The sequence below is a fragment of the Aegilops tauschii genome, chromosome 2 (assembly GCF_002575655.3).
Source record: "Aegilops tauschii subsp. strangulata cultivar AL8/78 chromosome 2, Aet v6.0, whole genome shotgun sequence".
Classification (NCBI taxonomy): Eukaryota; Viridiplantae; Streptophyta; class Magnoliopsida; order Poales; family Poaceae; genus Aegilops; species Aegilops tauschii.
The window spans coordinates 76,267,605-76,280,226 of record NC_053036.3 but is presented as its reverse complement, the minus strand read 5'-3'; the positions used below and the strand labels follow the sequence as shown (position 1 = coordinate 76,280,226).

General features: G+C 44.3%; 1 protein-coding gene across 2 annotated transcripts; it reads right to left on the bottom strand.

Annotated features, from left to right (window-relative positions):
- Positions 1-4,295: 4,295 nt before the first annotated feature.
- Positions 4,296-8,386, bottom strand: LOC109773389 (zinc finger protein CONSTANS-LIKE 13). 2 transcript variants are annotated; one of them, XM_020332089.4, is made up of 4 exons: positions 7,364-8,386; positions 7,031-7,249; positions 5,858-6,171; positions 4,296-5,757 (listed from the first exon to the last, which is right to left on the bottom strand). In XM_020332089.4, exons 1-4 carry the CDS (start codon positions 7,877-7,879, stop codon positions 5,667-5,669), a joined length of 1,140 nt encoding a protein of 379 aa, XP_020187678.1. In that variant the 5' UTR covers positions 7,880-8,386; the 3' UTR covers positions 4,296-5,666. The 2 variants fall into 2 exon arrangements, with proteins under 2 accessions (XP_020187678.1, XP_020187674.1); XM_020332085.4 differs by having other exon boundaries at positions 5,858-6,174; positions 7,364-8,264.
- Between the last annotated feature and the right edge of the window lie 4,236 nt (positions 8,387-12,622).

The window sequence follows — 12,622 nt, the reverse complement described above, 5'->3', positions numbered from 1 at the left end:
AGGTCCCGCGGCATGGGCGCGACTCCGCCTAAGGACTACCGCATCGGCGGTTGCCGCGCATCGACGGCGACACACGACGAGCTCCGCAGCTCCCATGACGGCCTCACACGGAGGAGTGCGGCAGGCCCCGCGACAGGCGAGCGCGCCCGGCCGAGGACCACCGCATCGGCGGTTTCCGCGCGACGAGGAGCCCCGCAAGTCCCACGACGACCTCGCGGGAAGGAGTACGGTCGACGACGACCGCGCGACGGGAGCTCCGCGGCTCTCGCGATGATGAGCTCTAGTACAAGCAGGCCATGGCGTCGTCGAGGACTTGCGCTACGCGGAGAGGCACGCCGTCAGATCTTGCGCCGTCGAGGTCGAATCGCGGGAGCTGCGTATGGGGGGCGATGCGGTAGACGACGGGGTGCGCCCCTGCTACTGCCCCGGGTGCTGACGCGGCTACGCGAGCGCTGCGGTCTGGGATGGGGCTTGCTGCCCGCCGACCCAATGCCAGACTTGGGCAGCTCCACCGCCGCGAGTCGCGACCTGGTAGACGATGCGGCCGACACCGACGACCGCGCTGTGGAGTTCGATGGCGAGAAATGACCGTGCTGCTGGAGGTGTGGTGCCCTGCGGCGTCCTCGTCATGCTGCTCATCTACAACGAGCCCAGCGAGCTCGTCCTCGAGGTATCTGTGTCCACATCCTACACCTTCACCTCTGTTTCATTTCATTTGTGTACATTCAATTTGTTTCATCTCTGATGCACTTGTCAAATCTATGTGCCCTCTGTATGCCTTTACCCAATTTACACCGCATGGCAATTTTTGTGTGTAAAATGAATGGACTGACCCACACGGCAATTTTTAGGTATAATTATGTTATCTAGATTTATTTTTGTTCGTGGCAATTTTGCCACTGTTTTAGGGAATAATCATTTTTATTTGTTATTTTTTGTTGATGGTTTATCAGTTCTCAACAGTTGCTATGTCTCCATATTTGCCAGAGAGACATGGCTAAAAATCTGACAACATGCCCATTTCACCATGGTCTACTTTTTTGCCGCTGGTCCCGCTTTTGTTATGAATTTTCTATGATTTTTTATATACCATAGCAAATTGTTAGTAAATAGTTGCCATGATTCATCTATAACTTTGTTCAGTAAAATATTTGCCATGATGCCATGGCAGAAATTGCTATGATTTCAGAACAATTAGTAGCAAGCTTTCCCTATCTTTTTGCCATGTCAAAACATCATTTTGTCTTGCAAACATGACAAATTTAGGTCTTTTTGCAACACTACCGTCGCAAGCTTTAGGATTATACCATCACAACAAATTTTCTTCCTGGATGATGTCAACTATAATTATCACATCATGGCAAATTTAGTTCTCGGATCACGACAAATTTATTGCATTCTTGCCATGGCAACTTTAGATTTTGGATCATGGTGCAAATTTACTGTTTTTACCATGGCATTTTTTTGGTACACCATGGCAACTAATCTTATACATTTGCCATCTAACCATTAAAAATTTAGTTTATTGATCATGGCAATTCTAGTTTTCAGATCACGACAAATTTATTTGCATTCTTGCCATGGCAACTTTTGATTTTGGAACATGGAATATATATGTGTTTGCAATTCATATGGGACTATAAAAGCAAAAGTCCATGGCAAATTTAGTAATTAACCATGGCAAACTCTTCATTTTTATTACCATGGAAATTTTGCTTTTTTTCCATGCTAATTATTACTTTTTTATTTTCGACCACGGCAAATTAAACCTTTTATTTGCCATGGCAAATTTATCTCTATCGCCATGGCAATTTTTATTACATACATGGAAAATTTACTTTTCGGCACTCATGGCGAATTTACTTCTATTTAGCATGCCAAGTTTTAATTTTTTTTACATGGCAATTTTTTTACATCGTTGGCAAAATTTGCCTTTTGAACCGTTAGCTTTTCTAAGAACATGCCATTTTCACTTCTTATTGCCATGCCTTTTTTACTTACATTTTTGCCATGCCAATTTTTGCTTATTTTCAACCGTGGAAAAATTAACCTTTTTATTGCCATGACAAATTTAACTTTATTGGCCTGGAAATTTTTGTTTAACATACATGAAAAATGGCAGAATTAACCTTTTATTTGCCGTGGCAAAATTAACCTTTTTATTGCCATGGCAAATTTAACTTTATTGGCATGGAAATTTTTATTTAACATACATGGCAAATTTACATACTGTCACTCATGGCAAATTTACTTCTGTGGAGCATGACAAATTTTACTTTTATTTTCCATAGCAAAAAAAAGTACCTTACGTTGACGGCAATTTTTTGCCTTTTTCCGCCGTTCATGTGATTTTTTCCCCATGAACCTTTCTCTTGTGCCATTTGCGATCTTTTTTGACCATGGCATTTTTTGCTTTATAAAGGTGATGGAAATTTTTTGTTTGAATCCATTGGGTATTTTAGTGGTATCTTGTTTTTTATTTTCTATCTATCATGACAAATTTATTTTTCGATCATTCCAATATATTTCAGAGTATGGCAAATTCTGGCCTTTATTATCCATCGGCAAAAGTGGGCTTATTTTGGTCACAGTTTTTTCGGCCCAAACTGGGCTGCAAACTGGCCTGTGAGGATTGTGTTCGCGCTGGGCGCTTCTCGTCCCGAACAGAATCGTTCGATCGATGGACTGCCTTCTTCCGAACGAGTCGTTCGGTCTGGCTCCTCCCCAGACCGAAAGTACATTCAATATCGACGTCCATTTTTTTTCTTGGTTTTCTAGACTGCTTTTTCTTGTTTTATTTCTCTTTTCTTTCCTTTTCATTTTTCTTTTCGTTTTTTCCTTCTTCCTTTTTATTTTTTCTATTCTATTTTTTGTATGTGCAAAGTTTTTTCAAAATTGTGATATTTTTCATATAAATAAACAATTTTTTCAAACCACATTTTTTTTTCAAATTAGTATTTTTTAAATCGACAACCTTTTTTAACATTCTTGATTTTATTTGAAAATAAGTGATCTTTTTCTAAATTCATGATTTTTATTCAAAATGTACGAACTTTTTCATATCCATGAACTGTTTTTTCCAATCTGTGATATTTTTTTCAAAATTCTTGTTTTTTCAAATTCATGAACTTTTGTTAGAAAATCCGTGAACATTTTTCCAAATTGATGAACTTTTTCTAAATTGGCAAATTTTTTAAAATGGATGAAACATCTTTTAAATTGGTGAACTTTTTTTCAAAATCCCAAACTTTGTTTGAATTTGGTGAACTTTTTGTTTTTTGTCAACATTATTCTTTTTTATCATTTTTTCTTGAAAGTCGAGAGTCAACTGCAACCACAAACCTAGAAAACCAATGACTCCCTGAACCAGCGACCGCCTCCTTTTATTGGGCCAATCCATGAGGCATGAGGGGTGGAGCGTGAGCGCCAGCTACTCTTCCCAGCGCTTAAGGCGCTAGGGAGGAGCTCTCGTGCAGCACACGAAAGATCCCCTAGCACGAACACCCTCCCCCAGAGCTTCTGGCCTTTTTAAACGGGCCTCACCTCTCCCCAACGGTCACCATTACACCACAACCAAAAATGACATTGAAAAGCCCCAAGGTTTGTGACTCCTAAAAAAACTTGAAATTGGAATTTGTACCAAAAGTCTACATAATTTTGAATACACAATTTTTTCCATAAATTACCATGTATAATAAGTTCCCATCATGCTAGAAATGGATCAGAACTTTAAAAACTTAGCAATTATATGTTTTAAAGCTGTGTCGGTACGAATAGATCAAAACAATTATGAAACTACAAAAAAAGTGCCAAAAATTTAAATACATAGAAGAACCTTTGGCAAAATTATGGTGAACTAAAAGTTTGTCATTGTTTCAAAAAAATGTTTGCCAAATTACCATGTTGTATCATAAAATTTGTCATGTTCCAAAAAATAGTTTACAGAAAATGAATGATGGTTAATAACAAGATTCCTTGGTGGTGTAAAAACATGAAGGTGTGAAAACAAGAAAGTTTGCCATGATTAAAGTAATGAAGTTGCCATGGTCTAAACAAAAGCTTTACCATGGTTAAAGTTATCATTTTTAGCTAGATGTAACTTGCCTGGAAATAGAATTTGGGTCAGTTGATATTTCTGACTGTTGGTGATGCTTCATGATTTGTGCTCCCTTTTTTTCTACTCTGTGATGTGTCTTGTTTTGGACTGACCTCTCTATTTTGGGTCTATCAATTCCTTAACAGGTTGGCCCATTAGCTTGTCCGACCCAACAAGCTCTATGTCGCCCATCTGAACACCCGGTCCTTCCGCCTCTACCTTTTTTTTTTTCTGTTTTTGTTTTTATGTGTTTTCGATTTAGAATTTTATTCTTCTTTATTATTATTTTTCAAACAATCTGGTTATTTTTGTGCTGATGAGCAGTGTGCGCAAGAGTGTAATCGTGTGGCGAAGCGAGCGTAACTCAAATGGTTAGGTTCCTTGTGGTGGAACCAGCTCATCAGGGTTCAAATCCTAAACTTGGCACTAGTGCTCGCATTTTCCTAGATTTATTCTAGTCCTTCTGTCAATGTTCCTTCAGTGGGAGAAGAAATTTCCATCGACTATGAGGCGCCCCTGGTGACTTCGTGGATAACAAACATCACCAATTACGTACCTAGAGCCAGGGCTCCTCCTCCTCCAAGAAAGAACTCCTCCTCCAAGAAAGAAAGTTAGGGTTCGTGCCTCTCGCCGGCGCCGGCGCAGGTCCGCCTCGTCTCCGGTGGCCCTATGGCCATGGAGGCGCGGTGGATCCTGGCAAGAGCCGGCGGAAGGGTTCCGTTTTTAGTCTCTTTTTTTTCAATGTTGTTAGGGTTTGTGTCCTACTCAGGAAGGCGAGACAGCGGCGGCTCCCTGAAGATGGAATAAAGGTCTCCCCGCCTAGCCCCCGTTCCGGCGGTGCGTCTAGCATCGTTGGTGGGCGTGTGGAGGTGTGTCTCCGGCAGATCTATCTTTGATGGATTTGCTCGGATCTCGTTGTTGTTCGTCTACGTTCGTGTGTCTTCGGTTTGGATCCTTCCGATCTACGTTATTTTTCATCGGCGGCGGTTGCTGTTCTGGGGTGCTGGTCCTATTGGGCCTTAGCACGACGACTTCCCGACTGTCTACTACAACAAGTTATGCCCGGCTCCAGCGATGACGGTGCTGCGCCTTCGGCTTGCTTCGGTGCTTATAGTCGTCGCTAGGTGGTCTACGGATCTAGATGTAATTTTTATTTCTAGTGTTCGTTGTACTGCCATGATTGAAAATGAATAGATTAAAATTTTTTCCAAAAAAAAAACATCAGCAATTCACCATCATCAAACGTGGGCACAGGCATCCCAGTCCCAATGACATACACACGATCTGTGGGTAACAAAAGAAGGAAGAGTAACTGAACCATAGCGCAAAAAAAAAAATCACACCTGAACCATAACGCAAAAAAAAAAAACTGAACCATATCACAGCTCGCACAGTCACATCACGTGGAGGCGGCGAGTACGTGGCGCCGTGATGGCACGTACGACCAGAGGACAAGCTGCCATGGCGACGCCGTCCCCTAGCTCCCTCATCCCACCCACGCTACGTAGGGTACAGAACGAACGTCGTCGTCCACGGAGACCAAGTGTACGTCGTCGGTCCTCGAAATCTACTAGCTCGACGACTTGGCGAAGCGGCCGTTGATCCTCACCCTGCCGTCGGCGCGGGCCTTGCGCGACTCGTAGCGGATCTGCTTCCCGAACCTGCAGCAAATCAGATCCATCCAGTAATCAGCACTGCGAGCTAAAGAAAATCTCTGGTGGTGTTGCGGCATTGGTCTCTGGTTATATATATATCACGTACATCCTGTTCTTCCTCTTCTCCTTGTAGCGCGAGATCACCTTGCCGCGGTCAGGGTAGACCACGTCGTAGCCGCCGACCTTCTTGGTCGCCTGAGCTGGTGCCGTTTGCGCCTGCAATGTCACGGGTGCCGCAGCCGGCGAAGGGTGATCGTGCCCGGCGTTGGTGGCGTCGTCGACGCTGCTGCTGCCGCTGCGGCTCAGGCCGGGGCAGACGTCCGACACCTCCACGAACGACGACAGGCTCGGCTCCGCCGACGAGCTCGCCGAGACCTGCTCGGGAAGTTTGCAACTCGTCGCGATCCACGCCTCCTGGTTCTGCTGTGTGACAAGGCCAGAATCATCATATGTTCACATGGCTGGCAGTGGCAGCTCGATGGAATGTTCCTGGAAAACATCTACTGTTGCTGACTGAAACATGCAATGCATGGTACTGAAACATAACTGGTTGTCCCGAGTGCATCCTTGACCGGTGTTCGACTCCCCTCGGGAGCGATATGTCCAGATGCTAGTGTCCATGGATCTCATCTTTCTTTCTTTTTTTAACTGGTTGTCCAGCGTTTTTGGCTTTGTACTGAAAGGGATTTCGGTTGGTGGACCGAAGAAATATCAAGGTCCTATTAGTGGCACTATCAAATATATCAATCAATATCATAATGATGGCTCTAAGACTATACTACTAGGCGGTTGCAACCGAAAAAATCATCCTTAGCTACTCGTGTCATTGTCGATCTGATGCCTTTTATGTGATGGTATACTAGTTGTGAACGTTTGCCTTCGCTAGATGGATGCCTACGGCCCGCAACTTGGACAGAAATGGAGATGTTAGGTTGGGATTACTAGTCTAATAATGCCTTGGCCATCTCATTTTCGTACGAGTTAGAACTTATAGGCTAACAATTGATGGTGGTAATTTTTGTGGAAGATTATGCATGGCTGGTAATTTGATTAAGAAAATGGCTTGTGAGTTCTTCAAATCCAGAGTTCAGTCTACGGCATTTGCACCTTCTATTTTGGGGGTTGGTTATTATAATTTCAGTGGAGAGACAACTTTGTAAAACTGCATATATTCTGACTGTATTCTGTAAATCTGATAGTACTATCAACAAACACGCAAATATAGCTAGTCAGGAAGAGATATCAGCGTAAAAAAAAGAATCTGTTCAAAGTTGCAAACCTGGCATGAAGGTACATGCAGGATTGCTGCCGTGCAGATGGCCTCAGCTCCAAGAGCCCCTAGATCACCATGCCCAATAGCAGCGTAATCTGAAGATCCCCATGGTGGAGGCAGCTGATCAACGCAGGCCAGCTCTGTCGCCGCCTCCTCCGACTTGGCGAGCTCCCCTAGCTGCCGGAGAACCTCGCCGTCCAGCTCCCCGCAGGGCGGGCTCCGGTTCTTGCACACATCATACGTAAAAAAACATCAGAGAACGAACTTTCTTTTCCTTTTCGTTTTGCCGGACGGTGAACAGTAGCTGCATGCTACGGTGCCGGCAAGTCAGCAACCAACCTTTGGAGAGGACGATGCGAGGAGGGGCTGGAGGCCATGGCAGGCGGTGGTCGGCACGACGACGTCGTCGAAGCTGAGCACTTGGGGCTCCTCCCAAAGAGGCCACCACGCCTCAGCCGCTTTGTCGCCGACGACGATGCCGAGGATCGCCGCGAGCTCGCCCACCGAGGGGCACCCGGTGTAGCCCTCGACCATGCCACGGTCGTGCAGCAGCGGCACCTGCGTTAGCTCCCCGTGCTGCTGCTCCTCGAAGTCGCAGTTCGAGCAGAGGAACCGGGCAGCGCCGCGGCGGACGGTGGCCGCGGCAGCGCGGCAGACCGCGCAGAGCGGGGCGCGGGCGTGGCGGCAGGAGACCGTGTTGGCGCCGTGGACGTGGCGGTCGCACGGCAGGCAGAGCCCCGCGGCGTCCGCACGGCAGTACACCACAGCCGGAGCGCCGGCGCAGAAGTAGCACTCCCCGGTGGGCGTCGCTGCCGCGTCGGCAACAGCCACGGTCACCGCGCCGGTGCCGGACATGGCTTTCTCCGCCCCTTCTCCTCCTTCCTCTTGGCGCGGATGCACCGGCTTCTTGTTACTAGTAGTAACTAGTACTAGTAGGATGCGCTATGCAGCGGGTGCAGAAGAGACAAGCAAGGGGGCGGTGGCACCGTCGGTACGGGTAGGGAAGAGGTGGGCGCCCGTCGCCATGAATGACGCAGGACGAGGAGGAGGACAAGTGCGACGAGCGGGGAATTGATGGGCTCGAAAGCGAGACGAGAGGAACGCAGAGGACAAGCTCCTATTTGCTCCCAAGACTCTCGGGCGATTCCCTCGCCATGTGGGCGAGTGAGTCGACGCTCGAGAGGACGCTTGGCTCACTTCACACGCACACTGGCTGCCTCGTCGCCGGGCGCCAAGGCTGTGAATCATTGTCCGCCAAAATTACAAGGCCAGCAGACCACATACGTCGCGATGGAGGAGGCAGGGGAAACAGTGGCACTCTGGGAGGACACTGTAACTGTCACTCCCGCCGGATCTGCACGCACGAGGCAACCGTATTTTTACGCCGTGTAATCACGCGCACCACACACGTGAAGCAAGCACATCTCCTAATCGCCACCGGTCACTCCTCCATCGTCTGGCTTCTTCCCCACGTGAGTCGTGACCATCGTCCCACTTGGCGTTTGGAAAAGGGTCTCAATCAACTGCCATAACCTATAAGAAAAAAATAATCTTGCACGGATCTCCATGCAATATCACATGGATACAGGATGGACTGAGACGGTCTCGGTCGACTGAGATTTAGCAACACTGTTTGAAAAAACAAAGGCGGGGAGATGCAGATAGTAGTGCAATTAGTCTCTCTTAATTTGGACGCCTGTTGCTCCGGCACATCCAAGTGCCAGAAGAGGACACGCCAGCAGGCACCTCCTCCTTCTCCGAGGTTGCCTGCCTCGTTTCGGATCATGGTGCGAATCCGAGACATGGTTTTGTTGTTGCTCGGAGCAAGTGTTGTTCAAAGACGATGAATGTGGTTTCAAAATAAATGAAATCCAAGGGCGTGCTCTCTTTTTGGTAAACAAAGAAAAGGTGATGTTGGTGTTATGTTGTGCTATCTGGAGCAACACAGTGTTTGCTGACAGGAAACTCAGCTTGGAGCATGTTCGCTGCATCCATCAAGATGGTCGTTGGCAATAGAGCATCCGCCCTCTTCTCTGAGGACCAGTGACTAGCTGTAAATCTCGCACCAAGCGGGACACAGTCGTGCTCATCTACTAGACCACTAACATTAGGGTGACCCTCGGACTGCTAGCCCTGTGGTGTACATCTGGTTTTGGGTGAGGGTGCATCAGGTGTAGCTCATCATAGTGTCGGTCGTGTTGGTTGGGCATTGGACCCTTGGACTCAATGCTTCGGCAAATTTTGGTACATCAACCTTTTTATGGGGCGTCACTTCAAGATCTTCACTATTGGGCATCTTCAAGTGTGAAGTTATTAATTTGGCTTGCTTCCCAAGAGCGGTGTAGGACTGCTGAGTGTCTCACTACAAGAGGCATGCAACTAAGTGTGCATCTGTGTTGCGACCAATCGGAGGAGACCATGACCCACCTCCTCACTACTCGCTCTTCTCGTGTGCCCAGTGGCGTGGCGCGAGTTCATATCTTGGATTCGGTCCACCATTGCGCCTCTAGTTGCGAGTGAGGACTTTGTAGATTGGTGTTAGCAGACCACCCGTTTCACCCCAGCCACGATGCACAAGGGGGCACCTCCTAGACGACCATGCTCGTGACTTTGTTGGATTCGAAAGCATGGCAATATTGTCTTCAACAACGTGCGACCTAGCATCGATGTTTTGATCGACACAATCATGACTACGGGCGAGGGAAGGGTGATGGGTCTTGCCTCGATCCTCCCAGCGGTTTTTTCGTTGCGAAGCTGCGCAACGTTGTACTTGGGGTGTTTGCCTGTCTAGGTTTGTGATGTACTACCTCCGTTTTATTTACTCTGCATACTATGTTTGTCTAAAGTCAAACTTTATAAACATTTATCAAGTTTGTAGAAAAATATACTCCCTCTATTCCTAAATGTAGTGCGCATAAAATTTCTTAGAAGTCAAACATTGTTTAGTTTGACCAAGTTTAGTGAGAAAAGTATCAACAAAAATAATACCAAATAAATATATGTATAGTGAGGCATCTAATGGTATTTACTTAATATTATAGATGTAGATATGTGTCCTCTATAAATGTAGTCAAAGTAGGAGGAGTTTGACTTTTAAAACTTCCTATGCGCACTACATTTAGGAATAGATGGAGTATGAATATATACACCACCAAATCAATACTATTAGATTCATCGTTGACTATACTTTCACATCATAGATATTTGTTACTGTAAATTTTCATATTGACTTCAGCCAAAGCCAATATGCAAGGGAGTGCTATCCTTCATCTTATGTATCAATGCATCGAAATGCAAGCCTTTATTTTCTCGGAAAAGTAGAAAAACAAGATGATCAGAAGGTTTGTTTTTTTCATACGACCCCAAAAATGGATCGGGTTCCACCTATCATAAAGATAATGGAACAAAAATGAAAAAAAAACTTATATGCAACGAAAAGGTAAACGAGGTTTCAGTTGCCGCATGTACCGCTAACAGCAAAAGAGAAGTCTAGTGCTAAAAGCTTGGCCAAACTGGGCTATAAGTGAAGCAATATTAATTACATGAGGAAAGACCACAACCCAATCAGCCAAAAACACACACTACCACATGTTTTCAAAAAGCCCATGATGAGCAGCAGTTAGAGCAACTCCAACGCGCCGACTCAAACGGACACAATTTTGTCTGTTTTTTATCCTTTGGGTCGGCCGCCTGCTTAGCGTCCGTCCTATTTATTATTTGAACCGGCAGTGCGCCCAATGCACCGACACATATTTGCAGGCGTGGCCGGCTGGCCATCCTTTTTCAATACATATGCACACATCTATCTACCTATCTATCTATCTATCTATTATATACTTAAAACAAGAGTAAAACAAGCCACTACATTTACAAACATTTGCTAATATTATTACTGTCGTTTGATCAAAATAACAACGGCTGAAATTTAAAAGTTTATACGTAACATGTAAACATATATGTGTTGGCATATTGAACTGTCACGTCTATTTACGCGTGCATATAAAGCGATAAGCTCAGAAACATCGGCTGAGATAGATACAACCAAACCCTGTGTAATTGGCTCCATAAAAAGAATCGTATGCACACGGCTGAAAAGAAAAAGAAAACGTGGGCGTTGATTTGGAAAAATAGAGTCATAGTCCATCACGTGTCCGCATGCAAAAAATATATACTAAAGTCTGCACCTTACAGGCTTGCGCAGCTTCACTCGGACTTGTCGAGAGGCCAAGGGATCAAGTAGCCGGTAGCCAAATTTTCATGCATAAGGACACGAAGCCGGGCTCACCTTTTCTTAAAGAAAACTATGGACTCTGCCATGCATTAAAGGCTACATGAGACTTAATGTAAGACTTTTTTAATTATAGTGTAGCGTCAAAAAACGTCTTACATTATGGAACGAAGGGAATAGGTGGGAAAACTAATCTGCAAAAATAAATACGTTCAAACATACAAAATGTCTATGCTCCATAAGAAAAGAGATGCGTACAGCCTTGAATATATTTCTTTCAAAAAGAAAAATTGGCACTAACGTTCAAAATTACATGCTCTGGAAAATAAATAAATATACATTTGAATATAGGTTTCTTTTCGCTAGAAACACACATTCATATTTTGCCTCACAATGAGAATGCAAAGTCGATCATATATGGCTTTCTAAGGATATCGAGAATTAGAAAATGAAGCATTATGTAATGCGCCAAATTGATGCCAAAATTTATGTATTAATGGTTGAGATTTAAAAGATGTAGCGTTAAATATAAATATGTCATATATAAATAGTTTCACATGTCCCAGACAAATATTTGAACACATCTTTGGTCTAACTCATATGCCTTTCTATTAAAATATCAGTCCAAGGAAACCAGGCATAGCGTTCCAAAGGAAGACTCTGATTAAAAAGAAATGAGAACAAGGAAAGAAGAGACCGAGTCCAGGGAAGCCAGACATACGTTCGTTGATGTCGTCCATGATTTCAACAATCTTAGGCGTCTGCGTTAAAAAAAGATAGTCCAGAGTCCAGACTCTTGATTACTGCTTCATGTTAGGCTATCACAGGTTCTCTTCCGAGAATGAAAAGTAGATAAGAAGTGTACGTATGCATATTAAATACAGGGGGCCAAAATATTATAGAACAAAAACTTTTTAAATAATAACATATGCCTAGACTGGGATATTAATTGCAATAAAAATATTTAATGAACAACTCAAACCCATGTAAGTGATAAAAATTTATATTCCATTCTCACAAACAAAAATAATAATAAAGCATGCTGCATGTTCTAATTACAAGGGTCGAGATTCTAAAAATCAATATAAATAAATAAGGCGTGAGAATGCTTCAGTTTGTATAAAGTATTGTTCATTGAAAATATTCATGAGGAGGACCATGTGAAAGAATCTACAATGTACATGCCTAGAGAAAAAATACCACATCCGTATCAAAATGTAAAGTTCATAATTGAACATGCAGTTAGTGCTTAGAACCTTTGACCAGTAATATATGCAAAATTATATGGTTTGGATAAACCAATTGGCGTATTGACCACAAACTGTTTTTTCTATGATATTCCATTTTTACTAAAAAAAATATTGGGATAC

Excerpts from the sequence above, each read along its gene's own strand:
- LOC109773389 (XM_020332085.4), bottom strand. The coding sequence starts at position 7,879 with ATGTCCGGCACCGGCGCGGTGACCGTGGCTGTTGCCGACGCGGCAGCG. Across the intron at positions 6,175-7,030 it reads TGCATGTACCTTCATGCCAG|CAGAACCAGGAGGCGTGGAT; the intron begins GTTTGCAACTTT and ends CTTGTCACACAG. Across the intron at positions 5,758-5,857 it reads GAGAAGAGGAAGAACAGGAT|GTTCGGGAAGCAGATCCGCT; the intron begins GTACGTGATATA and ends GATTTGCTGCAG.